The sequence below is a fragment of the Monodelphis domestica genome, chromosome 6 (assembly GCF_027887165.1).
Source record: "Monodelphis domestica isolate mMonDom1 chromosome 6, mMonDom1.pri, whole genome shotgun sequence".
NCBI lineage: Eukaryota > Metazoa > Chordata > Mammalia > Didelphimorphia > Didelphidae > Monodelphis > Monodelphis domestica.
The window spans coordinates 27,934,859-27,959,848 of NC_077232.1; the positions used below are offsets into that span (position 1 = coordinate 27,934,859).

At 55.9% G+C, this 24,990-nt stretch overlaps 3 protein-coding genes across 12 annotated transcripts in view; 2 read left to right on the forward strand and 1 right to left on the reverse strand.

Moving 5' to 3' along the window:
- Nucleotides 1-4,962: 4,962 nt before the first annotated feature.
- PACSIN3 (protein kinase C and casein kinase substrate in neurons 3) lies at nucleotides 4,963-14,076 on the forward strand. 9 transcript variants are annotated; one of them, XM_056801831.1, is made up of 11 exons: nucleotides 4,963-5,696; nucleotides 9,846-10,109; nucleotides 10,334-10,428; nucleotides 10,719-10,875; nucleotides 10,966-11,201; nucleotides 11,298-11,453; nucleotides 11,911-12,086; nucleotides 12,312-12,432; nucleotides 12,546-12,682; nucleotides 13,103-13,224; nucleotides 13,677-14,076. In XM_056801831.1, the coding sequence occupies exons 3-11, from the start codon at nucleotides 10,375-10,377 to the stop codon at nucleotides 13,790-13,792; spliced, it is 1,275 nt and encodes a 424-aa protein (XP_056657809.1). In that variant the 5' UTR covers nucleotides 4,963-5,696; nucleotides 9,846-10,109; nucleotides 10,334-10,374; the 3' UTR covers nucleotides 13,793-14,076. The 9 variants fall into 9 exon arrangements, with proteins under 9 accessions (XP_056657809.1, XP_016278996.1, XP_016278994.1 ...); XM_016423510.2 differs by having other exon boundaries at nucleotides 4,964-5,696; nucleotides 10,039-10,109; XM_016423508.2 differs by lacking the exon at nucleotides 4,963-5,696 and adding an exon at nucleotides 6,012-6,123 and having other exon boundaries at nucleotides 10,039-10,109.
- Nucleotides 14,077-16,950: 2,874 nt separating this feature from the next.
- Nucleotides 16,951-24,396, forward strand: ARFGAP2 (ADP ribosylation factor GTPase activating protein 2). Of its 2 annotated transcripts, XM_007497401.3 has the most exons (17): nucleotides 16,951-17,079; nucleotides 17,247-17,365; nucleotides 17,476-17,548; nucleotides 18,038-18,169; nucleotides 18,249-18,329; nucleotides 19,298-19,382; nucleotides 19,713-19,769; nucleotides 20,524-20,565; nucleotides 20,962-21,014; nucleotides 21,126-21,262; nucleotides 21,449-21,580; nucleotides 21,982-22,110; nucleotides 22,195-22,329; nucleotides 22,478-22,604; nucleotides 22,710-22,803; nucleotides 22,911-23,029; nucleotides 23,289-24,396. In XM_007497401.3, exons 1-17 carry the CDS (start codon nucleotides 17,008-17,010, stop codon nucleotides 23,307-23,309), a joined length of 1,608 nt encoding a protein of 535 aa, XP_007497463.1. In that variant the 5' UTR covers nucleotides 16,951-17,007; the 3' UTR covers nucleotides 23,310-24,396. The 2 variants fall into 2 exon arrangements, with proteins under 2 accessions (XP_007497463.1, XP_001363885.1); XM_001363848.4 differs by lacking the exon at nucleotides 20,524-20,565.
- CSTPP1 (centriolar satellite-associated tubulin polyglutamylase complex regulator 1) overlaps nucleotides 24,307-24,990 on the reverse strand; it is a 173,384-nt gene continuing 172,700 nt past the window's right edge. Inside the window, exon 9 of the mRNA XM_007497407.3 lies at nucleotides 24,307-24,627. Coding sequence (XP_007497469.1) covers nucleotides 24,465-24,627 — 163 coding nt within the window. The 3' untranslated portion in view covers nucleotides 24,307-24,464. The remainder of the gene's footprint in view (nucleotides 24,628-24,990) is intronic.

A 24,990-nucleotide genomic window follows, 5' to 3' on the forward strand; every position in this document is an offset into this window, starting at 1 on the left:
CAGCCAAATAAGGACTTTGCTTTGCCTGATTCTCTTAGAGATCTTCCTCCCAGACCAATCTTCTTTCCCTTGTTTAAAGATCTGACTGCTACTGAATAAACAAACACTACTTATTTGGGATAGGATAACTATGATGGGATTAAAGAAAAGGTAAAACAGGAGCTTCCTAAACTAAAACACAGATGGTGATGAAGAGTCCTTCCAGGGGAGGCCATCAGGGGAAAGGACCAGCTTGGAAACATTCTTTGTCTTCTTGGGTTCCCTATTGTTAAAGCCCCAGAGCAGGGCTGGACTGGGACCAGGGTTCTGCAGGTAAGGAATGGAGAAAATAGTAAGATAAGATATAAAGGTAGAAATAAGAAGGACCTCACCTGAAGATAAGGGTGAGAGAAAAGATAAGAATCATAGTCACAATCACAGTGTGGGGTCAGAAGGGACCCAATGCTAGTGGCAATGGGTTCCAGTTTATTACAAATTTGGTAGGTCTTTTAAAGGTAAAAACCACAGGAATTACAAACAATCACTCCTGAGAAAGGTCCATGGGAAAGTGTAACAAGAATGTAGATAGTGCAGCTCGTACGATAGTGGTTGGGGCAAGATAATAGTTCCAGGAATCATCTGGGGTTCATGGAACAGTCGGCAATCTTGTTATAGGAAACTAAAAGAAAGTGGAGGCGAGGCCACTTGGACCCATTCTGAGACAGACCCTGAGAATTTGACCTCTGAAGAGGGCTCTCAGATCTTTATCTAAGATAGGCTCAGAGAGATCAACCTCTGACACCCTATGCTGGCTATCCTAATCTAATGTTAAAGAAACACCAACTCTTTGTAGGGATAGCTGACACAGAGGAAGATGTTTCTTTCTTCAGGACTGACTCAGCCCACCCTCCAGAGCAAAACCCTTTCAGGCAGCTGAAAGTTCTGTCAGTCCACAAGGTTTTGGGACAGCAGAGAAATCAGGAACAAATTATAGTCTAAATGGGCAATGGATTTGATTGGGAAATCTTTAGGCTATGACGGGTTATCAATCCAGAGATAGGAAAGGGACCTCCTTTCAGTTCAGGGTTCAAAACTGAACTCCCCATCCATTGGTAAATTTCCCAGCTGCCCCCATGCCCAACATTCCAACTGCCCTTTGCTGTCACTCTTGCTTCTTCCAGTGTTCCATTTCCTCTCTCTGTAAAATCTTCTGACATTCTCCAGAGAAGGCAAGGACCATGTCTCAGAAATGCAAACATCAGCAGCAGGAAATTCCCTACCTGTATGCCTTTTTAGCTTAGAAACTGTTTGTTGCTCAAGCTTGGGACCAGTCCACCAGGCTGCCATTTTGGTTGCTATCTTAATGAGCATGGCACTAGGGCTCAGGACTTGAAGGCAAGGGCTTGACTGAAGAACCTCATGTTTCCATGGGAGAGCTTCCTCTCTCCTCTTCAGCCCATGAATGCTGTCCAGAGCTCTGACAGGGCTCCTGGTGGCCACATCTTCTCAGGCAGGATTTCCTGCCCTCAAGGAGGAGACAAGAGTCAGAGCCTGAACTTCATTCCTCAATAACAAGAAATTTTCTTCTACTCTATGCCTTTGATTCATATGCCACTGATCAGAACCAGGATGGGACTCTCATTCAGTGAGAGAACTTACTGTGGTCCATGACCTCTAGCAATATTACTGGCACATCTGTAAGTTTCCTGAAAGCAATGAGAATAAGATCAAGGCGAGGATTTGGGGGTGGGCATAATAGCAGATAGTGGAGGGTTAACAGGGGTCTTTCTAGGGCATTCCCCCAACCATCCAGATGGTGATAGGGTGTTTCCTCTCTGCTTCTAAGGATAGGGCATTCCCCAGAGCATCTAAATGGTGATAAGTCTTATCATTGCTTCAGGGTAGGTGCAGGACTGCCCAATGTTCTCCCTTTGGACCATCTCACAGCCTTGATGGTCTTAGGCCAAGGAACAGAGTAAAGAATGGAAGCTAATCAGAATACACCCTGAGGGGAGCAGGTCCAGGCAGGAGGGATTCAGCAGACCAGCTAGTACAATTCCAAAGCCAATTAAAGTAGAGCCACAGGTCTGGGTGTTGCAGCACAAAATGGCCCTCAAAGGACAAGATGGAGTTTAAGAAACATCAAAGGGTCACCCACCCAGAGATATTCCCACAACATGTTATATTTTGGCTTCCTTCCTTCAAAATTCTATGTATTTTTTGTTTTGCTCATTGAGAAGGGGTCCATCATTCCATTATCCATGAGAAAGAATTCATTAGGATACCAAAGGGATGGAGGGCACAAAACAGATCCAGAACCCTTGTATAGAGGGAAAGGGGCCAAAACTTAAGAGGAAGACTATAAACTCCTTGAGGGCAGGGACTGTCTTCAATTATATAAAGCTAGCTTTCAAGGAGTGCCAATGAGGAATTCCCCTGAAGCAATGGCATTATCCAATTCCACACAGTATATTTCCACGGAGATGGAACCAATTACTGGATTTTACTAAAGAGATCCTAAGAGGGGGATTCATTATTTGAACTAAGGAGGAGGACCTAGCTTTGTTCCTATTCCCAGCGCACTTAATAAGTGCCTTTTGTTCATTATTAATCCATTCATGACATAATAAATATCATTTTTGGAAGCACTATGCAGATGCAAACTGCCTGACCATCTGCCAGTATACCAAACCCCATTTCAGGCTTCGGAACATGGGCCGTTGGGAAGATGGCACCAGGGTGGACACTGAGGCCCACATTTTCTTTGGGGAGCTGATGTCCATCTTGATGTTTAAGCATGAGTCTGTCCTACTATTCTTTTTTTTTTTTTTAAACCCTCAGCTTCCATATTGAAGTCAATACTGTGTGCTGGTTCCAAGGCAGAAGAGTGGTAAGGGCTAGGCAGTGGGGGTCAAGTGACTTGTCCAGGGTCACCCAGCTGGGAAGTGTCTGAGGCCAGATTTGAACCCAGGACCTCCCGACTCAAGGCCTGGCTCTCCATCCACTGCCCCCCAATTCTAATGAGGCCTGGATGCCGAGGTCTTAAACTTAGAGGGAATAGCCAAAATAACCCAGAGGAAGAATTCTGCATTTTATGACTTTCTCTGGGTTGGAACTTCTGCTGGTAACCACTGAAGGCTTCCTGAACACTCCCTCGGTGCCCATGAAGTTAATACCTGGACCGAACTACAGACAATGTCATGCTGGCAGCCTGGAGCACTTTCTAAAGCACATTCCAAACCCGGGAACACGGTCCCAATAAGCCAAATTCGGAACCCAGTTTTGTCCTTGGCTCCTAATGCCAACCACCTGTGGGTCTTCTGTAGAAGTTTATTTACCTCCTTCAGTGATTTTCAGACCATTTTTCCCATGTGAGGTTGCCAGCAATTTTGTTGAACACAAGCACTTCCTTTAATGACGCATCCCAAGCGCTTGGGGAATGTGTGTGTGTGTGTGGGGGGGGGGGGGGGCAGCAGAAGTGGTGAGAAAGACTGGAACTTCCTCTCTCCATCAAACTAGGACAGCTGGAGGTTAAGTGATTTGTCCAAGGGAAGCTTCTGTTTTATGTGCTCTTAACCAATCTGCTATTCAGTACACTGACCTGGTCACATTTCTTTTTTAAACCCTTACCTTCCATTTAAAAATCAATATTAATCCAAGGCAGAAGAGTTGTAAGGGCTAGGCAATGGGGGTTAAGTGACTTGCCCAGGGTCACACAGCTGGGAAGTATCTGAGAGATTTGAACCCAGGATCTCCCATCCAGGGCACTTTTTTTTTTAACCCTTACCTTCTGCCTTGGAGTCAATACGGTGTGCTGGTTCCAAGGCAGAAGAGCAGTAAGGACTTAGGCAATGGGGGTTAAGTGACTTGCCCAGGGTCACACAGCTGGGAAATGTCTGAGGTCACATTTGAACCCAGGACCTCCTGTCTCTAGGCTTGACAGTTCACTGAGCCCCCCATTGGCCATTTCTAAATAGCTGGAGAGTCTGCCCCCTGGCATTCATTCCAGACTGTACTGACTTCAGATTGAATTAGGCCTGAAGTACTAAGATCTTCTCATCCTTATCATTTAGTAGTTTTCAATTGTATCTCTTTTGGGGTTTTCTTGACTAAGAAAGTAATGGTTTGCCATTTCCTTCTCTGGTTCATTTTATGGATGAGGAAACTGAGACAACAAGTGACTTGTCCAGGGTCACACAGTTAGTGTCTCAAACTGGATTTGAACTCAGATCCTCCTGACTCAGTGCTCTATGCTCTGTACCATCTAGCTACCTCTAAGCCCCATTAATTTCCTGCCATTTCTGGGTCACTGACCTTCAGCAGCACAGAGCTCCTGGGCTCTCATCCACACTAAATAGGCATCTGCTTGGAGGCAGCCCCTGGTGCTCCGAGCTCCCAGCACCCCAAAGCCCATTAGAATGCGGTGGAGCAGGCCTGCTTTCAGATTCACACGCAGGGAAAGCAAATGTTTCCCACCCAGGAACCTGGAAATGCTTTTCCTCCTTTCTGTTTAGTATCTCCCAATCTTCAGGGCCCCGCTGGCGGCTTTCTTAAAAAATGAGGTTCCAACGGGCTACTCCTCCCTTCTCCCCTTTTGAGGCGTTCAGTCCAGGCACCCAAATGCCCCCAGAAAGCAGTGGGTAGTGAAGGAAGGAAGACTACAAATCCGGGCAGTGGCTCCACTACGGGCAGTGGCTCCACTCCGTAATTAGCAAAGGCAAATAACCCTGGGAGGGTAGGTTCCGATTGCCCATCCGCTTTTATTGGGGTACCCAAAGAAGGGGTGCCCCCAGGCCCCAGCGCGAGCCCCCATTCTCTGAGGCCACTCCCTGTCGGTGAGAAAGGCGCCTGGGAGTCCTTCTTCGCAGAGCTGTGAGAGCCCAAGCCCGGGTGGGAGGATGCTTCCCAGTTTAGCACCGAGTCCTGCCTTAGAATCGCTGCCATTCAAAGATCTCCCATCTGCCTCCTGCCGCTCCTCATTTCACGTAGTCAGAGGCAGAGCTGTACAGCGCCAGCAACAGCTCTCCTCGGCATTTGGGAGCCGCATCATTCGGCTATTTTAAGCCTACGCCGCCCCCTCCCCATCTCCCCTTTCCGCCACCCCTGTGTCCCACACACGCCTCGGGGAGTGAAGATAAATCGATCGTGCGCGGGCAAAGGGGAGAACATTTTGGCCCCTTCTCTTCCCGGGCTCCCGAGCGCCCTTTGACGCCCCTGGACGCACTTTCCTGGGGGCGAGATAACGGGGCTGCCAACCTGCAGGTCGAGAATCCTCTCTGTATCTGGGGCTCCTGGAAGGGGTGCCCAGCAGAGCAGGGGAGACGGGACTAAAGGCGTCCAGAGGCAGGGGGGCTGGGGCGCGCCGGGCAGCCCGGCCAGTGCCAGGCAGTTCCCGTAGCAAAGGGTCACACCTTGTCTGGAGGAAAGAACCAGGGCCCGGTGGGGGTGGGGGGCTGCTGAGCAGGTGGGGACAGCTCAGCCTCGGAACATTCCGGCATCAGTTCAGGGGCTATAAATAGCAGGCAGGCTATGCAAAACCTCCTCCGGGACTAAAGGGAGGGAAGGGGAGACTCGCGGAGGTGCGAGCCCGGAAACTTGCAGGGTGGTAAGGAGGGGCCGGGGCTCCAGCGTGCCTTCGGAGGGACAGCCAAGGACTGCGGACCAGGGAGCGGCAGCCTGACCATCCCCTGCCCCTGGGGGTCCCGCCCTTGGCACAGGTAAGTAGGACCGGCTCCCCCCGCCGGGCTGTTCCAGGCTCACAGTTTCCACCTGACTCCCGTCCGCTCTAGGCTGGGGCTGCCAGGGCGATGCTGAAATCTCGGCGGGCGACTCTGCCTGCTGCCTGCGAGGGCTCTGACCCTGACGGCCCCGCGCCCCGCGGCGCTCTGAGGGCTCCGTGAACCCTGGAGCCCTCCTTAACCCCCAGTCCGGGGTGCTCGGCTCGGGGCCTCTAGGCTGCCGTTCCCGCCGGCCCTAGGCCACTTCTGGCGGCGGCGAGAAGGGAGGGGGCGGGCCAGGGGCGGGACTTCCCCGGGGGGAGGGCCCCGTGCTCCTAGAGGCAGCGGCACCGGCCAGAGCAGGAGCAGGACGCCGGCCCGGAGCCTCCTTGGCGGTTCGCCGCCCCTCCCGGAGCCTGGGGACTCGGTGAGTGAGGAAAGGGTGGCGCGGCGCGGCCGGCTCGGTTCGGCTCCGACTCCCCAGGCCGACCAGGCGCGGCTCTGGGCAGGGCAAGGCTAGGCTGGGCTGGGCGAAGTGCGGCGGGAGCTGGAGCTCGGAGAGAGCCGGGCCACCCCCCTTTTCTCCCCCTCTCTTTCCTCCCAGCTCTGGCCCCAGAAGTTTGCAGCCCGCTCCAACTCCCGCCCCCGGGAACCCCCGGCCACCCCTCCCGGCGCGGGGCCGGGGGAGAGGGCGCAGCTCCCCCGCCCCCAGCGCGCCCCGCCCCTTGCCCCTGGCCGAGGCGCGCGGGGCGGAGGAGCCGGGCCGGGCTCCAACCCCAGGTGGGGGCGCCCCTCGGGCTTCTCCTCTTGCCTCCCCGCCCCCGCCCCCCCACCACACACCTCTGGAGCCCGCTGGCCGGGCCGGCTCCATTCCGCGGGGGCTTTGAGGCATGGAGGCAGCAGGGCAGAGCCGGGGCCTCCCGGGGCGGCGTCGCTGAGCCAGGTTGGGTTTCCTGAAGCGGCCCTTTGTTTTGCCCCTCCCTGGGCCCTTGCCCTTCCCCCCTCAGGTCCCCAAAGCCCCCCAAAACCTTCCCCGCCCCCCTTCCGCGCCGCCACCTCTCCTGGTTCCTGGCATGCTGGGGCTTGCCGCCCGCCTCGCGGGCCCTCGGAAGGCGAGCCTGGCCGCCTGGGGGGGGGGTGAGAGGCGAGGGAGCCTGATCCCGAGGGGGGACCCGCCCCCCAGTCCCACTGGGCAAGCCCGGCCCCCTCCCCCCAGCTGGAGGGAGGAGAAGCTGTGACTCAAGACTGCAAATGAAGCCAGCCTTGCCAGATTGGCAGGGCAGCTGGAGCTCTGGGCCCGGGGCCCCAGCTCCGGTTCCTCCGCCCCACAGGACCCCCGGAATACCCGGTCCTTTCACGGGGGGCCCTTGGCTCCCGGCCATCCCCATGGTGAGGCACTGCCATGCCCCGCTGAGCTTTCCTTTCCTCAGCCGGGGAGGGGGAGAGCCTTTACTTCTGGCCGGAGCTCCCCCAGATGGGTGGGGGCCCCAGAGGTCAAACAAGGGGGCAGCGCCCTAGATCAATTGTTGCCATTTTGGCCCCGGCGTAAAAGGGGGGCTTTGTGGCCCTGGCAGTGCCCTGGGCTGAGTGTTTGCTCTGGGAGGCCAGAGGGAGCTGTGCCAGCCCTGGAGCACACAGCAGGCTCTGTTCTGGGGAGGGGGAGGGGGAGCAGGCCCAGGGGTGGCTCCCTCCAGAGGCCTCCTGTCCCAGGGGTAAAGGGTGGGGAGCCGGGCCTCGGAGGGGCAGGACTGGCCCTGCCTGGTGGAAGCCGTGGGGGCCCTTAATGTGCTCACTCATGGGGCTGGGGGGGGCAAACCGTCCTGATCCCTCCCCAGGGATTGAGATGCTGGTCTTGGGAGACACCCTGTACGGGCCAGACCCATGCCAAGCGTTTGAACCCAGGGCTGAAGGGGGCAGCCCGAGGCAGCAGGGCCTGGGGAGCGGGATGTGGCACTTTTAAATGCCAAGCAGAGGTTTGCATGAAGACTTCCAAGGAAGCATGCAGACAGCTCCCAGAGGGATTCCTTTTGGGGTACACGGGCGGTCCAGGAAGCAGCTAGGCAGGCCCAGAGTCAGGAAGATCCGGGTTCAGCTGGGGTCTCCCACACTTCCTAGCCGTGGGACCTTGGGCAAGTCACTTCTCCTCCGATTGCCTGCCTAAGGGATCCACTGGAGAAAGCAGTGGCCAACCACTCTAGGATCCTTGCCAAGAAAGCCGAGGCCTGCGGGTCAGCCCGGACTGACCAGAGGTCTTTTCCAAATACAAATTCTCCAATTATCTTTAGCCCGAGGCATAGCCTGGACTTGGAGACAAGCTGCTCCCCCCTTTATTTCTGGGGTAGGAGGGCATTCCTGACCTCTGTTGGTTCCAGAGATCCCCCTCGGGGCCAGGGCGCTGGGGGGGGGGCTGCTCCCTAGATCAATTGATATTTTGGGGCCACAGGGTAAAAGGGGGACTTTGGGGAGCGGGCACCCCTCCCTAGAAGTGCTCAGAGCAGGGGCACCGCAGCGCCCCACGGGGTCTGCAGTTCATCTTGGCTGGTGGCTTCCGTGCCTCGATCCCCCAGCCCAGGGCCCGGGCCTGGCGGCCCTCCCCTTCTGGGCCTGACAAAGAGCTGTCACACAGACAGGTTTCTCTGGTTTTTTGACCTTGTGCAGGAGGGCAAGGACCTGGGTCCAACCCCCAGCCCTGCCGCCCGCTCTCCCCAGGCATGTGACCTCCCGAGGCGTGGAGCCCCCCAGTCTCTGTTTCTTCATCTGTAAACCGAGGAGGTGGGATTAGATGGCTCCAGAGGTCCCTGCTGGGTCTGCCTCCGCAGCCTGGGATTCCATTCCATTTACGCTCTTCTGGGGCCTGAAGGAGGACCCAGGCGTGCTCAGACGGGCCGCTTTCCTGCTGCTTTGGCACTCTGTTGTGGGCCCAGACTGGAAAGAGTCTCCTCCGTGGAGGACTAAGGGGAGGCCAGGCCCCCAGCCAGAAGGGAAATGCTGAACTCTGTCCTGGAGGGAGAGGTGATAAAGGACTGCTGGGGCTGCCCTAGGGGCTAGAGGACCTGGGTTCAAAGTCTTGCTCTGGATAAGTCCCTTAATCTTTCTCAGCCTTAGTAGCCTTACCTCTAAAATGGGAGGCTGTCCTGATTTTGATCCATTATTTAGACTTTCTCAGCATTTTCACCTCCAACATGCAAGGTCAGTGGTCTCCCGTTTTACAGGTGAAGAAACTGAAGACAGAGAGCTTAAATGACTTACCTGAGAGGTTAGTTAGGCAGGGAAATAACAGTGGATAGGGGCCCTGGATTTTAGATAGGGAAGACCTGCGTTCAAATCCTGCCTTAGTTAGACAAGCGTGTGAGCGCTTGGGCACGTCACTTACCCTCTGTTTCAGTTTTCTCCTCTGTAAAACAGTGATAATTCGAGCACCTCCCTCCCAGGACTATTATAAGGATCAAATGAGAGAAACTTTTTGGAGATTTTTTTCTTTATTTTATTCCAGTAACAAATTCTCACACACACGTTTTCCAAGATACGTGATTCATTTTGTCTCTCCTCTTTCCTCTCCCTTCGCGGAGTTGACAAGCAGTTCCACTGGGCTCTACATGTCTTATTGCCACTCAAATTCTATTTCCATATTATTCCTTTTTTGGAAATGAGTAATCTTGTAAAACCAAAACTGCAAATCGTAGACCCAAATAAACAAGTGATAAATTATGTTTTCTTGAGATGAAACATAGAATACCATAGGGGCAGCTAGGTAGCTCAGGGGATAGAGCCAGGAGGTCCTGGGTTCAAATATGGCCTCAGACACTTACATCTAAAGCACTATGGATTATGGCTGGCTAGTCATTGTTTTTTAAACCCTCACTTTCCATCTTTGAATCAATAATACTCTATTGGTTCTAAGGGAGAAGAGTGGTAAGGCCTAGGCCATGGGGGTCAAGTGACTTGTCCAGGGTCACACAGTTAGGAAGTGTCTAAGGCCAGATTTGAACCCAGGACTTCCTGTCTCTAGGCCTGGCTGTCCATCCACTGAGCCACCCAGCTGTCCCCTGGCTAGTTATTATCAAGCTAGTGACATAGGCAAGCCTAGAACTCAGGTCTCTGTCCCTGGCACAGTATTTTTTTCTTCTAAAACACCATCCCATTTCTCAGGGAGTTTGTAGAGCGGCCGTGGGGGAGTTGGGCCCTCTGGTCAGGGCCCGCCCTGCCATCTAATCCCTCGCCAGAGCGTGTGACCGCTGGCATTCCCCTGGCTGGAATCTGGCCCTTTGGACAGCAGCTGCTGTGGAGCGGGCCCTGCCCCTGACTGCTCGTCCTCTCTGCCCCTTCCCTCTGCGCTTCTCAGATAAGGAGGGGACGACGGCCGAGCTTGGAGCCACAGCTTCGAAGGCCCCGGTTCCCATCTTGAGGCCCCAGGTACGTGGGGCGGTGATCGGGAGCAGAGCAGGAATGGAGAAGGTGGGGGCCCCGGGCTCTTGGGGAAGGGACGGGGACCCGGGAGCTGGGGAGGCTTTGGGGTGTCACCCTCCGCTCCCCTGCCTTGGGGCTGGGAGCTTTTTATAGCCTAGAATGTGGGTCTCTGGCCAAATGTGCCCCTCCCTGGGGCAAGGCAGCCCCCGCTGACCGCCTGCCCTCTGCAGCTGCCCGGGAAGCCGCCACCATTCCGTGCTGTGGTGACACGATGGCTCCGGAGGACGACGCGGCCGGGGAGATCCCTGGGGGCAGTTTCTGGGAGGTGAGAGATGGAGGGATGGAGGAGTTTGGGGCGGCGGGAGGGCGCTGTCTGGATTCTCCCCCTTCAGGGTGTGCGGAGTAGGAAGAATCCCCGAGGGCCGGGGTCGAGGGCCGCTTGTGGCCAGTTGATTTGCTGGCCTTTGGCTTCCTTGAGTGTGAAGGGGTCGGGTGGACGGGACGGCCGCTTGTCCGGCTCTTGGGCGGCCCTTTCCTAGGCTGTGTCCTCGGACGGTGCCCTCCCTCGTAGCCTCCAGGAGCTTGTCATCACAGCAGGCTCTCCCCCTCCTCCAGGCTGGGAACTATAAACGGACGGTCCAGCGCGTGGAGGACGGCCACCGGCTCTGCGGGGACCTGGTCGGCTGTTTTCAGGAGCGAGCCCGGATCGAGAAGGCTTATGCCCAGCAGCTGGCTGACTGGGCCCGCAAGTGGAGAGGGGCTGTGGAGAAGGGTGAGGGGCTCCAGGGGGCTTCGCATGCCTGTGGTGGATCCATTGGCACAGAGGCCACAAGAGGCCCCTGACCTGGCATCTCCCCTGCAGGGCCCCAGTACGGCACTCTGGAGAAGGCCTGGCACGCCTTCCTGACGGCGGCAGAGAGGCTGAGCGCCTTGCACCTAGAGGTACGAGACAAGCTGCATGGAGAGGACAGTGACCGGGTTCGAGCCTGGCAGCGGGAAGCCTTCCACCGGCCTGTCCTGGGAGGCTTCCGAGAGAGTCGGGCGGCAGAAGACGGCTTCCGAAAAGCCCAGAAGCCCTGGGTGAAGAGGCTGAAGGAGGTGAGGCCGGAGGTCAAGCTGGGCTGAGGGAGGCCAGTGGCCGGGAGAGCAGGCGGAGAGGGGCAGAGTCTGGAGCTTCATGCCCACCCGCTGCAGGCGGAGGCCTCCAAGAAGAGCTACCACTCGGCCCGGAAGGAGGAGAAAACGGCGCAGACCCGGGAGAGCCACGCGAGGGCCGACAATTCTGTGTCCCAGGACCAGCTGCGGAAGTTACAAGAGCGGGTGGAGCGTTGCGCCAAGGAGGCCGAGAAGGTACCCTCTGTTGGGGCCACCCAAGGCCCAGTTCCTCAGTGTCCAGCAGGCCGCAGAGCCGGGAAGGGCCCTCCGACGGCCGACCCGGCGCCCCACACTTGCTGATCCCCTCCCTTCCCTCTGAGTCGTAGGATATTGCTTTTCTGACTAGTTTTTGTATCTTTACTAAGTATCAATTCCAAAGCAGAAAAGGCGGTAAGGCCTGGGCAATGGGGGTTAAGTGACTGGTCCAGGGCCACACAGCGAGGAGGTGTCTGAGGCCAGATTTGAACCCAAAGGCTCTCCATCCACTGAGTCACCCGGCTGCCCTCTGGATCCTGGAAAGGAGTGCAGGGGGCAATCGCGGGATCAGTCCAAAGAAAGGGCCCTTGGGAAGGAGAGATCTGGGGCTGTGGACATCTCCGAGGGGAGGTGGGCCCCAGCACGGCCGCTGACCGGCTCCCTCCCGGCCTCCCAGACAAAAGTGCAGTATGAGCAGACGCTGGCGGAGCTTCACCGCTACACCCCCCGCTACATGGAGGACATGGAGCAAGTGTTCGAGGGCTGCCAGACAGCGGAGAGGCAGCGCCTTCTCTTCTTCAAAGACATGCTGCTGACTTTCCACCAGCATCTCGACCTCTCTGCCAATGACAGGTGCCGGACCCCATTTCACAGCCGGGGAAACTGAGGCCCAGAGAGGGGAAGGGGCCGTGCCCCGCCTGGGGGCCTCTGATTGTCTGCTTTCCCGTCCCCCCAGGGCCTCGTGCTAGAATAGGCTTGTGTTAGATGGGATTGGGGAGGGCCTTGTGGGCTGTGGGTCCGGGCTTGGCGTCTTGGCCATTTTGGGGCCATCCTGAGGGCTGAGACTTGGGCCTGCAGGTTCCAGCAGCTCCACCGGGACTTGCACCAGGGCATCCTGGCTGCCAACGACGAGGAGGACCTACGCTGGTGGCGCAGCACCCACGGGCCGGGCATGGCCATGAACTGGCCGCAGTTTGAGGTGGGCACGTCTTGGGTGCCGGGGCTGGACGGGCTCTCCTGCTCCCTCGTCTCCTCGTCTTCTCCCCTGGAGGGACCCTTCACAGAGGGCCCCCTTCCCTTTGCCGCCTGCAGGAGTGGTCTCTGGACACTCAGCGGACAATCAGCCGGAAGGAGAAGGGCAGCCGGAACCCAGATGAAGTGACGTTGACCAGCATCGTGCCCACGAGGGATGGCTCTTTGCCCCCCCAGCAGTCCCCAGCAACCTCAGGGTGAGCGGGCGCGGGGCGGCCGGCCGGATCAGGAACCAAGTTCCCAGGGAGGGTGGGCGAGCGAATTGAAGTGGGGTCCTTGCTGCTCGGGGGGAGGCCGGCAGCGAAGGTGTGGTTCCTGCTCAGAGTGGATGTGGTCCAGGGCCGAGGGGAAGCGGACTGGGGCGACTCCCGAGGGGAAGAAGAGTCCTGGGCTCAAATCTAGCCTCAAGACGCTGAGCCTGAGCAAATCTTTTCCCTCTCTGGCCTCTGGTGAATCCTGCAGTGCTCTGCTTGTCCAGGACTTCCTCCACAGCCTTCACTCCCTGATCCTTCCGAGGACTGGGCCTAGGCGTAGGGGTGACCTGAAGCCTCCATCTCTGGCCCCCAATCCTAGTAGCCTCCAGGGTGGGCCTCATGCGCTTCCTGTCCCCCCTGCAGGAATGGGCAGGATGAAGAGTGGTCAGACGACGAGAGTCCCCGGAGGGGTGCCATGGGGATCCGGGTGCGGGCGCTGTATGATTACGCAGGCCAGGAAGCGGATGAGCTGAGTTTCAGAGCAGGTAGGATGGCGCTTTCCCGTTTCTTCAGCATCCCCCCACCCGCCACGCACCCTGGGTACTGGTAAGGGGATGGAGAAAGGGGAACCGTCTCTGCTTCTCCGATACTCCAGCCCCCGGGAGAGGGAGACGCGCCGCTTCATGGCCTCCCCGGCTCCCCGGAGGCCCTGGGGTGGGATGGGGTGGAAGGCTTCCAGGCTCATTAGCTCACTCGGTCTCTGGATCGGGGCTTCTTTACTCTGGGGTCTACGAAATTCTCTTTAAAAAAATATCTTGATAACTTTCAGTCTGTTTCCTTAGTAATCCTCTGCATTTTATTTTATGCCTTTAAAGTCATTATTTTGAGAAGGATCCGTAGGCTTTACCCGAGTGCCTACCCTGAAGCGGGGGTAGGGCGGGGAGAGGCAGGAGGTCTGGGCGCAGCGATGCCCGGTGACGCCGTGATTTCTCTCCAGGTGAGGAGCTGCTAAAGATGAGCGACGAAGATGAACAGGGCTGGTGCCAGGGCCAGCTACAGAGTGGGCGCATTGGCCTGTACCCTGCGAACTATGTGGAGTGTGTCGGGGCCTGATGGCAGTCTCTGCCCACCCTGGGTCAGAGCTCAGCCACCCCCCCCCCCCCCCATGGCCAGCTAGGGGGGCAGCTCCTGAAGCCCCAGATCACCGTCTCTCTCCTGTGTCCGGGAGCTGCGGAGCCCTGGTGGGAAGGGGGAGACTGCGGGAGGGAAGGGTCCCAACCTGGAGCTGAGCCACCCCGGGCCCAGGGGGGGGTGGGGTAGTTCTGGTGGCGTGGCCTTCCTCCCCTTTAACTATGGCTTGTTCCTAATGTGCATTAAACCTGAGAAAAGACAACTGAGGTGGGAGTCATGGACTAGCTTCCTTCTGCCCAGTCCGTGTCCCCGTGGGATCGGAGCGTCCTGGACTGGCACCCGGGCTGAGCCAGAGCTCGGAGGGGAGGGGGAAGGCTGGGGGGCCCTCCCTGGCGGCTTTGAAGGCAGGATTACAGCCCCAGGGCTACATGTAGGGGACCTCTGAGGTCCTCTAGGGCAGCTGCGTCACTGCCTGCAACTTGCTGCCTGCTGGACGAGATCAAGCTGTAACTGGGTGATGTTTAACAGAAAAAACACAATATAGATCATGTTTGGGGCAGCCGAGTGGGTGGCATCCTGCATAGAAGATCCTAGCTCACATCTGGCCTCAGACACTAGCTGTGTGACCCTGGGCAAGTCACTGAAGCCTATTGAGCTCAGGTTCTTCACTGTAATATGAGTTAGAGAAGGAAATGATGAGCTGTTCCAGGAGGATCTTTGCCAAGAAAACCCAAAGTGAGGCCACAGAGTCGGACACAATTGAACTACAGAAATGTTTGTGGACATGAAGAATATGTGTCCCGGATCACCTGGTGACTAAGAGGCAGCGGCAGGATTCAAACCCAAATCCCTGTAACGTTGCCTTAGAGAACATTGGTTAGTCATGTCTGGCTCTTTTTTACCCCACTTGGGGTGGTTTCCTTCAGCTCATCTAACCTGAGAACAGTGAGGCAGACATGAGGTCATCCAGCTAGTGTCTGAGGCTGGATTTGAACTGAGGTCTTGCTGACCTAGGCTTGGTGTTCTCTCCATGACACCACAACCCCACAGAACATTAAAAGTCATCCTATCCATCCCTCTCCTGCAGATGAGCTCTAGGGCCTCTTCACTCTAATCTAGGCCTACAGTTAGGACTAGCACAGGCCAGAGCCCATGGGGATTCCAATCCAGTGTTCTTCCACTTGCCTATACTGTTTCCTCGAGCAATATTAGAAGTCAAACACACCTTGGAGATCATCTAGCCTTCTTCCCTATCTTGATGAGGCAATAGGTTGGAAAGAGCCTGGATTACAGTGAGAGGAACACGGTTCAAATCCTGACCTTCTGGGGAGATGAGAGGGCTTGGAAAAATCCCCCAAGTTCTCTCTGCCAATTTCCGCATCTGTATAACGATGGGGTTGGATGCAGTGACCCTTGAAGTTCCTTTTGGCCCTAAATCTTGGACCCCAGGATTGCCCAAAGTTACCCAGCCAGTTTGTGGAAGACCCAGGCCTAGAGCTCAGAGAGAGCCTGGGCCTTCAGTTTCTTGGATCCCTAAGAATCACAACACCTGGAACTCTCCAGAGGATAACTCATCAAGGCTAATCCCTCCATTTTATAGATGAGAAGACTGAAGCTGAGAAGTGATTGATTTGCCAAAGTTCTTTGACTCCAAGTTTAGGGCCTTTCCCTGAAGCACCCAAGCTGCCTTTTACCATAAAAGTAAGGGGTTGGGGTACCAAGTCCTTTCTAGTTCTAAATAAGGGGTGAAAGTTTCCCCCTCAGGGAGAGATTGGAGTTACTAAAGCCTGTATAAAACTTGGTCTTAAAGTCCTGGTACTTTCTTTGGGATCCCTGAGGCACTGGTGGGCCCTCTCAGCCACTGAGGAGTGACCTAACTGGAGGGAAGAAGGCTGAACCTCAGAAGTTCTAGGGGGAAGTGGGCCCTAGGGTTTTCTGTTCGAAGGGGTGTATGCCAAGAGGATCACTAATATTCTTGGTCAGACTGGTAGATCACCTGGGGAAAACAATTTAGTCTGGAGAAGATAAGATTGCCTTTGGGACTCAGTTTCCTTATCTGTTAGTGAATCAATAAATATAAACAAAGGACAGTTCCTGCCCTCCTAGAGTCTAAGGAGGGAGATGGCAAAATTGGTAAACAAGCTCTCTACAGAGAACATAGGAAATAACAAAGGGTAGGCATCAGAATTAAGAAGGGTTGGGGAAGGCCACTCATAGAAGATGGAATTTTTGTTGGAATTGAAAGGAACCCTGAGAGGTCTGTAAGCCTAGATGAGGCAGGAGAGCTTTCCGGGCCTGGGGAACATCCAGAGGGAATGCCCAGAGAAGAAAGACGGAGGGTCCTGCATAAGAACATCTGGGAAGCCAGGGTCCCCGCTTAGAAGAGTAGGTGTTGGGGAGTAAAGAATAAGAAGACTAGAAAGGCAGGAGGTTACAAAGGGCTTTGATGCCAAATAGCATTTTGTGTTTGCTCCTAGAGGTGATAGGGAGCTACAGGAATTTATTGAGTAGAGGAAAGGGGTTCTAGTGATTGTCTGGTGAAAATGTCAATAATGCAGATTAAATTTAAATGTGTAGTCTGCATATATTTCTTTCCCCGAGAGCCTCTGGTTAAACATTTACCAACACGCCCCCTGGTTGGAAGTTGGTAAGTTTCCCGTTATTGGAGTTACTCGAGCGGCGCTGCTTGCCTAGAAGCTGGCCCCAAGGTTCCCTACAGCCCCGGAGTGGGAGATTGCAGAGGAATTAAGGGACGTGCCCCCCCTACCGGCCCCGAAGGCTGCGTAGCCAGAACATGGGACGCCTGGCATACTCGAAGACTACAGTCTAGGCCCCGCCTCCCGGGAGTGCCTTTAGGCAACAAATCCCGTCTTTCCTCCATTTCTGTCGGCGGTCGCGGTTTGGACCCAGCTAGGACCCGTCATCCCCCGCTCCCGTACAGACCTCGGATTGGTCGGGACCGGCAGACTCGTCATTTCTGCCATAGGCTGCGGAGGAGCTACGGAACCGGCTTGTCGAGGTCCGTCTTTACTCTCGCGATATTGATTGGTTCAAAGAAAAATGCGTCATCCCGCCCCATCCCTCCAGATAGGTTGCCGATTGGACCAAGTCTGACCACGCCCACCAACCCGCCTCCCTTTAGGCTGATTGGCCCTCGGTAGACGGTCGGTCGCGGTTGTATCTGGGAAGGAGAGAAAATGGCGGCGGAGCCGAGCAAGACCGAGATTCAGACCCTATTCAAGAGGCTCCGCGCGGTGCCGACCAACAAGGTGCGGGCCTGGGGCCCCGGGGACGTGTGGGGAGGGGGCGGCGGCATGGACTCCGGGGCCCTCCCTCTCCCCGTGCTTGAGGCCCTGGCCTCGATGCCCCCCGTGCCCGGGCCCGAGCTCGCGGCCAACCGTCCGGGGGCCTCTGCCCCGCCCCTCTGCTTCTCCAGGCGTGCTTCGACTGCGGCGCCAAGAACCCGAGCTGGGCCAGCATCACGTACGGCGTGTTCCTGTGCATCGACTGCTCTGGCGTGCACCGCTCGCTGGGCGTGCATCTCAGCTTTATCAGGTGGGCCCGGGCCCAAGGACCAGTTTGGCCGTTTGGGTGCGCGGGGCTGTAGGGGGTGGGACCGCCTGGAGCGCCCAAGGGAAGTGACCCACAGGCCTTCTTCCGGGCAGGTCCACGGAATTGGATTCCAACTGGAACTGGTTCCAACTGCGGTGTATGCAGGTCGGGGGCAACGCCAACGCGGTAAGGCTCCTCTTTTTCTCTGCCGTCTCTTGTCCTTTGTCTGGGGTAACGGGATGCCCCCCTTGGGGGCACCTCCAAGTCCCGTTGCGCCGACCATCTGTGGTCGTCCGTATTGCCAAAGGGGTAGGTGCAGGGAGACCGGTTTAGAATTAGTCCCATACTTTAGGCCTTATTGGCACCCCCCAGAATCATTGCTGGCCCAGGGAGGTGGACAGTCTCTGCAGTGCCTTGACCATTGTTCTCTTTTGCCCTTTCACTGGTCATCCCCGTCGGTGGGAGATGCGCGTTATCATTGATTCCAAGGAGAAATTGAATCTTCATATAAAGGAGGTTCTTTCCTTGTGAGGTCTTCTATCTTTAGATACCTGCTTTCTACCTGCTTCAGTCTAGGTGGTGGCCATGGCTTAGGGGGGCATGTCTGTAAGGACAGGTAAGGAGTATTTGTGCTTTGGCTCGTGGTGTGATTTTCTGGCTCTCTTTTCCCCTCAGACGGCTTTCTTCCGCCAGCACGGCTGTACCACTAATGATGCCAACAGCAAATATAACAGCCGGGCAGCCCAGACCTATCGGGAGAAAATCCGGCAACTGGGGAGTGCTGCCCTTGCCAAGTATGGCACTGATGTAAGTGCTGGTCTTGGGTGGAGGGCAGGAAGGAGCACAGAGCCCAGGGCCCCAAAGGTATTGGTTCTCTCTCTTCTAGCTTTGGATAGACAATATGAACAGTGCTCCAGGCCATTCCCCAGAAAAGAAAGACTCAGATTTCTTCACAGAACATACCCAGGTGAGTACTAATTTAGGGAGGGGGACATTTACCCCATTGAGCCCCACTAAGGTCTTCATTTTCCTCAGACCTGGAACCTTCACAGAGTAGTCAGAGTAGCTCTATTTTCCTTTAACTCATTGCTTAAATACAAAGGGAGCCTTGTGTCTCAGTAGACTGACTTGAGCAGTTCACTTGTTTAGTCTTCTCGTGGTGTGTTCTCCCTGCCATGGCTATAGGCTTGGTGTGAAGCCTTCATGATTTATTTTGTTGTCCTCCTCAAGGGTGAGTCCCAGTAATGGCTTTAGCCCCTGGAGGGAGGTGCTCCTGGATATCCCAAGTATAGGGGATATTTCCTGTGCCTGGTTTCTTATGAGGAAGAAGCTGGTTATAAGATCTGGAAATGATCCTAGAAATTCTCTAGTCCTTTTTTTTTTTTTTGCATGTAAGAAAGACAAGGCCCAGACACATTGAGCAACTTGCTTACAGTCATACGTTAGTGAGAGGGAGAAATGAGATTTGAAACTGGGTCTTCTCACCCAAGTCAGTGAACACTCTCTTAATCCTTAATCCTAGTGATGATGTCTATTAAAGTTCTTTGGCCCCATTCCTCCTCCTGTGAATGGGACGGTGGAAAAAACTGTATTTTTGGAATGACAATAAGTTCAAGTCCCAGCTCTGCCCCATTAGGCGGTCAGTTTTACTGTTTCTAGATCTGAATTCCCTCATCTATAAAAGAAGTGGATTAAACTATAAGGCCTCTAAAGTATTCCCAGTTATGAATCTATGATCCTTTCAGGGAAGTGAACTCTCTGCTCTTAGGAGCCATGAAGGTGGTTGCAAAACAGGTTTTCCTGCCTCCTTCCACAAATTAAAATCCTTGGCACAGTTTTCCTAAAGATCTTTAGATCAGGGCTTTGAACCTCGGAAGGCCTTAAAAGTTAATTACCAGGCCTTGCAAAGCTTGTGTGACCAGGCCTTCCTTTCAGCCTTCGGCCTGGGATGTGCCAGCCTCCGAGCCTCAAGCCCCTGAACAACCGCCATCCCAACCCATGGAGAGCAGTGTCCCTGAACGTGAGTGCATCGATCTTGTGCCCTTAATGCCCCCGAGGAATGTAAAGACTCCCGAGTACTCTCTCTGGACCCCACCTTTGGAAGTAGGAAAAAGGGCTAGGGGTCAGCAAAGGTGGAGGTGGAAGGGGATCCTGAGCTAAGCAAGGTCCCTGGCGGGGAGGTATTGTCTCCTTTGGTTGGCAGTTTTTGGTAATGTCTTTTAAAAGTCATGGGGATCCTAATTTGACTTTTCCTTTAGTAGTAACTTGGGCCAAGCAGCAGCCTACCTGTAAGGGTAGAGAAGAGGCTGCATGAATGAGTGTCTAATTTATTATGCCTTTGTGTCCACAGAGCCTAAGAAGGGCCCTACAGCTGACCTGCTCAGTACTTCTCCCAAAACTTCTCTAGGTGAGTGAGCCCCTCTTGTGGGCATGGGGGCCCAAAAGACCAAGATTCAGGTTTTCTTCTGTGGTCTCAAACTAAGGAAAATGGAGCATCTGGACTGGCTTGGATATAACTGAGGTTAGGGTAACAGCCTTTGTTGAGGATCTCTGAGCCAGCCCTTCCTAGCTCCTGAGGATAGGTGTGCATCAGATCCTTTGAGTTCTGCCCTCTTGAGGTGTGGGAAGTAGGCATCGGAAAAGTATATATTTCAATCAGTAACACCCAGGTTTTCTGACTTTGAAGTCCCAGTGTAGTTTTTTGACCATACTACCTCTTAGCCATATCTGGAGGCTGAGATACTTAAGGTTTCCCTTTGAGGATCCGTGGCCCCCCTTCCTGGTCTATGGCTTCTTTTCTCTGGGAGCTGGCCCCTTCTCACCTCATGTTAGCTGATACGTATCATCTGTGGGATACCCTAAAAGCCCACCTTCTCTCGAGTTCTTGGGTTTCCTTAGATTGATTTGATTGGGGAAGACCTTATTTCTTTTTGTTTGGGGGCTTTCACAAATCCTAGAATATTCTGTAGACACTTGTGGGGAGGAAGGCCAGGACTCCATTAAATTAAGCTGATGGATTCAGGAATGGGATCTCCACCCATCCATTCAAAGCTAGGCCCCTAATCTGTCATGGTCTGTTTGAGGGCACTTTAGTGCAGGCCTCTCTCAAGGTGGAAACCCTGATATGGCCCGTGTTAGCTTCACTTCTGTCTTTCTCTCAGAGTCCATGTTTCTGTCAGCCCAAGGGTCTGTTCCTGCCAGAGGTAATGGCTACATGGGAACCTGTCCCTTCCCTGCCTTCCAGCTTCCTGCCTAAGGGAGCTGAGGATGGTGTTGGTGCCTGACCCTGGCCTAGCTCCTCTAAGCACTGGTTCAGGGTCTGTGACTGCCTGGGGCACAGTAGAAGTAGGCAGAGGTGCTGGCCTGGGTCCTTCATCCTGTCTGAAGATGCTGGGCGTTCGGTAACCTTCAGGCGCCTCCCTCCGCATGGGCTGGCCTTAGTGCTGTTTGTTGTTTGGAGTGTCTGAGGGGGGCAGCTTTTGCCTTCCCTCCCCCAAGCTGCCTTTTCTAAAAGCCTTTGCTGTGAAGTTGCATGCCCTGGGCTAAGCCCGAGCCAGCGTTGCCTCTGTTTGACCTGCCTTCCCATTTTCTTATGGCAGAATTGAAATCCTCAATCATTGGCAAGAAGAAGCCAGCGGCGGCCAAGAAAGGGGTAGGTCCCTCAGTCTCTCCCCATTGTGGAGATGGCAAGGCACCCTGGTTGCAGGGGAAGTGGGTGGCTTCCTGCCCATCAGGCCCTGGGTCACCTTAGACTCTCTTCTAGTTGGGCGCCAAGAAGGGGCTGGGGGCCCAGAAGGTAAGCAGCCAGAGCTTCAGTGAGATCGAACGACAGGCCCAGGTGGCTGAGAAGCTTCGGGAGCAGCAGGTGGCCGAGGCCAAGAAGCAGGCGGAAGAGTCAGTGTGAGTGCTCCTGGGGGCCTGGTGTGGCTTGGCTTGGCTCTGTTTTGCTTGGGTCCCTTACCTGTGATCCCCCCTGGAGCTCCAGTGTGGAGCCCTGCTCCCTTTCTCCCTTTCCCTGAGAGTTGGGGTTGGTGAGGGCAGCAGTGGGTGACCAGGATGGTCACTGAACTGGCCTTCCTCCCCCAGGGTCACTTCCATGCGCCTGGCCTACCAGGAGTTGCAGATTGACCGCAAGAAAGAGGAAAAGAAGCTACAGAGCCTGGAGGGACAGAAGCGGGAGCAGGCGGAGCGGCTGGGCATGGGCCTGGTGTCCCGAAGGTGGGGCTCCCCTGTGGAGAGGAATCTTTAAAGGAATGAGGCCCCAGTGGCCTGGGAAGGGTCCCAGCAGAGGCTTTATACCTGAACCACTTGGGTGACCTGGAGGGAGGCCCCTTGGTAACGGCACTGTCCCTAGCTACTGGATGGAGGGGAGTGGACCAGAGCTGGTGCCAGCTGCTATAGAGGGGCTTAGCACAGGTCCGCACCTAGAGTGAAGCCAGGCAGTGAGGACGTCGGTCAAGGTGCAGCGGCTACTACACTCCACGCTGAGCTGGAGGGGCCAGGACCTATCCTGGCTTGGCAGAGACCCCGAGAAAGGAAGCGAAGGCCTTGGACTGGGAATGTGGAAGGGAAGTGGTCTGCCCTGGGGCTGACCTGTGCTTCTCTGCTGCCGTCCACAGCTCCGTCTCCCACTCGGTCCTGTCAGAGATGCAGGTGATTGAGCAGGAAACGCCCGTGAGTGCCAAGTCCTCCCGCTCACAGCTGGATCTCTTTGATGACACTGGTAGCTTTGCTTCTGGCCCCCCGAAGTAAGATCACTTGTTAGAGGGGTAACATGGCATCCTCCTGGGCCTGCGCCACATGCCATGCTCAGGCCTCTGCTTTCTTCCCAGGTACAAGGATAACCCCTTCTCCCTGGGGGATGGCTTTGCTTCCCGATGGGACACAGATGTCTCATGGAGTGTGGACAGACTGGAGGAGAAGGAGCCAGAAGTGACCATCTCCAGTATCCGGCCGATCTCAGAAAGGTAGAGGGATCTTCTGGGCTCTGGGGAGGAAAATCTGGACTCTTCCTGGAGTCTGGGGGTGGGGGGAGAATTGCGCCCCCTAGTGGGGCCCACATTCCTCTGCTTTCTCCAGGAGACCTCAGGGGCATCCTTTCTGTCTCTCCCTCAGACCCACAAACCGCAGAGAGGTCGAGAGCCGGCCGTCGGCTGTGGAATCCAACGAAGCCCGTCAGAAGTTTGCTGGAGCCAAAGCCATCTCATCAGACATGTTCTTCGGGAGGGAAATAGATGCCGAGGTGTGTGAGCTATGAGCCGGGGCCAAGTCCTGGCTGCCTCTTCTGGCCCCCTCAGAAGAGCGCCAGGCGTTGGGTTGTGGTCATCTGTCCTTTTCCCTCCCACAGTATGAAGCCCGGTCTCGGCTGCAGCAGCTCTCGGGCAGCAGTGCCATCAGTTCTGCAGACCTCTTTGGGGAGGTGGATGGAGCCCATGGAGCAGGTAGGCTCCCGACAGCAAGGAAGGGCAGCCTCCTGGTGTCCTCCCGGTGTCCGACTGGAGCTGGGGGCCGCTCTGCTGCTCCCTGAACCCCTGCTTTCTTCCCACAGGAGGGGTGTCTCTCGGGAATGTGCTCCCTGCAGCCGACATTGCCCAGTTCAAACAAGGAGTCAAGTCTGTGGCTGGCAAGATGGCCGTCCTGGCCAATGGGGTGATGAATTCTCTGCAGGTGAGCTCCAGGGCCTGCTCACTGTCCCGGCTGTGCTGAGAAAGCTGCATTGCCCTCACAGCCCGCCCACTCATTCCCTGGTCCTCCTCCTGTGCTCGGGACGAGCTGAGCTTGTGTCTGTGGCTGGAGGGGGCAGCCTGGGAGGTGGCCCTAGCAGGCCGCCGGGCATTGGCTTTCTCTCCCTCCTCACCTGTCCTGGCCCAGGTGCTGTCCCTGGTGTGCCCCTGATCCGATGTTTTCTCTTGTTTTCTCTTTCCAGGATCGCTATGGCTCCTACTGACCCCGGCGGCCTGTGGCGGCAGCAGCAACAGCAAGAGAACCCGTGTTCCCTTGAGTGGGGCCTCTAGCCCCAGAGTCGTGGGGGATGTGTGTGCGTGTGCGCCTGTTTCCGCAGGTGGCCCTGGGAATGCAGGATGAAGGGGATGGTCTCACACTGACCCCTTCTCCCTCCAGCCCTTTCCTTTCAGACCCTTACCTCCTGGGTGCCAGCTCAGTGTCCCCCTTCCCCGCACTGCAGCTGCTGCTCCCCGTGACCTGCTGTGCTGGGGAGGATTGTCTTGTGTCTCCCTCCTGCCCCCGCCACCCTGAGGAAGGGAAGGTCGGACGGCCCCGAGGCCTTTTTGAGAACGCAGGGTGGGTCCCTTTTTGCACTGGGCTCCATGGTGAGAGGCAGGTTGGCCTGGACAGAGGCCCCAACGAGGGCCAGGCGGTGGGAGGGGAAAGACCTTACTTTGAGCTTTCCATAAAGGGCTACAAAACTGATCCCGTTATCTTGAGTGCTCAGGCCCCTCCTGTGCCCATGCCACCCCGATTTGCACTAATCACTTCTGCCTTTGTGGGGGGAGGCTTGGCCCTTCACAGCTCTCCCCTCCTGGGCTGGGGTGTGCCAGGGGCAGCAGTTCCTCCTGCCTCCCCCACCTCCAGCCCAGGAAGTGGCCAGGCATGTACCATGGCCTTTGGAAGCCACGAAGCCTCACCATATAGCCGTTTCTTGGTTCCCGTCCACTTTGGTGAGCTGTGGTCTGAGAGGCTGGGACAGGTGCCTCCTGGGGTCGTGTGGCTTTCCCCTAGCCTGACCAGATGCAGGGAGTGAAGGGAGAGTCCAGGAAGGGAAATGAGCTCTTGGGGCACCAGCTGGGCTTTTCCCCCTTGTGGGCCAGGAGGCTGCTGTTCTCTCTGGGGGTGGGGGGCTGTTCTGGGACTGGCCATGGAGGGCCATGGTGCTGCTTAGCGCCATGGGACACTCCTCTTCCCGCCTTCCCCCAAAGGGACATGACTTGCTTTATGGACTGTTTGTATTATTTGGAAAAAAGTGGTGTCAATAAAAGCCAAGCTGGGCCCCGGGCCCCTCTTTGGGCTGAACTGAAGCAACGTCAGCGAGTCCTATCTCCCTTCCCTTGCCCCCACCCCTGCCCCCTGGGGCGCCACCAGTGCCTCACTCTCTGGACTCCCAGCGACATGAGTAGGGCATCTGTGTAGAAGAGGCTGAGGGCAAGCTCTCCAAGGCCTCCAGCTTGTCACTCCTCCGAAAGCCGAAAGCCACTGCCTGATGGGACCTGTGCTTCTGGGAGGTTCTGTGCAGCCTCGACCTCACCACCCTGTTGCGGGTAGAGGAAAGAGCCAGCATTAGTGGACTTTTCAACCTCCCTGCTGAGTTGGGGCCGTGTGGGCCTCGTGTTCCCTGGCTGGAGGGGGAGGAGGAGGGGATCGGGCCAGCCAGGCCCATGGCAGAACCCGGGACTTGGGATCGGGAGGACTCCAGACACCTGCTAGGGTGCGGCTGGCCTCAGTTCCTTGTCTGTGAAGTGAGCTGGAAAGGGAAATGGCCCAGAGCTCCTGTACGCCTGTCCAGACAGCCCAAGTGGGGTCGCAGCTGGACACAATTGAATGAGTAATAACAGTCCTGGACATCTGGAGGGATGGTTTGGCTGGTTAAGGGGGCGACATGGAGCCCTCGAGAG

Excerpts from the sequence above, each read along its gene's own strand:
- ARFGAP2 (XM_007497401.3), top strand. The coding sequence starts at position 17,008 with ATGGCGGCGGAGCCGAGCAAGACCGAGATTCAGACCCTATTCAAGAGG. Across the intron at positions 17,080-17,246 it reads GCGCGGTGCCGACCAACAAG|GCGTGCTTCGACTGCGGCGC; the intron begins GTGCGGGCCTGG and ends CTGCTTCTCCAG. Across the intron at positions 21,263-21,448 it reads AAGCAGGCGGAAGAGTCAGT|GGTCACTTCCATGCGCCTGG; the intron begins GTGAGTGCTCCT and ends TTCCTCCCCCAG.
- PACSIN3 (XM_056801831.1), top strand. The coding sequence starts at position 10,375 with ATGGCTCCGGAGGACGACGCGGCCGGGGAGATCCCTGGGGGCAGTTTC. Across the intron at positions 10,429-10,718 it reads CTGGGGGCAGTTTCTGGGAG|GCTGGGAACTATAAACGGAC; the intron begins GTGAGAGATGGA and ends CCCCTCCTCCAG. Across the intron at positions 11,202-11,297 it reads GGGTGAAGAGGCTGAAGGAG|GCGGAGGCCTCCAAGAAGAG; the intron begins GTGAGGCCGGAG and ends CACCCGCTGCAG.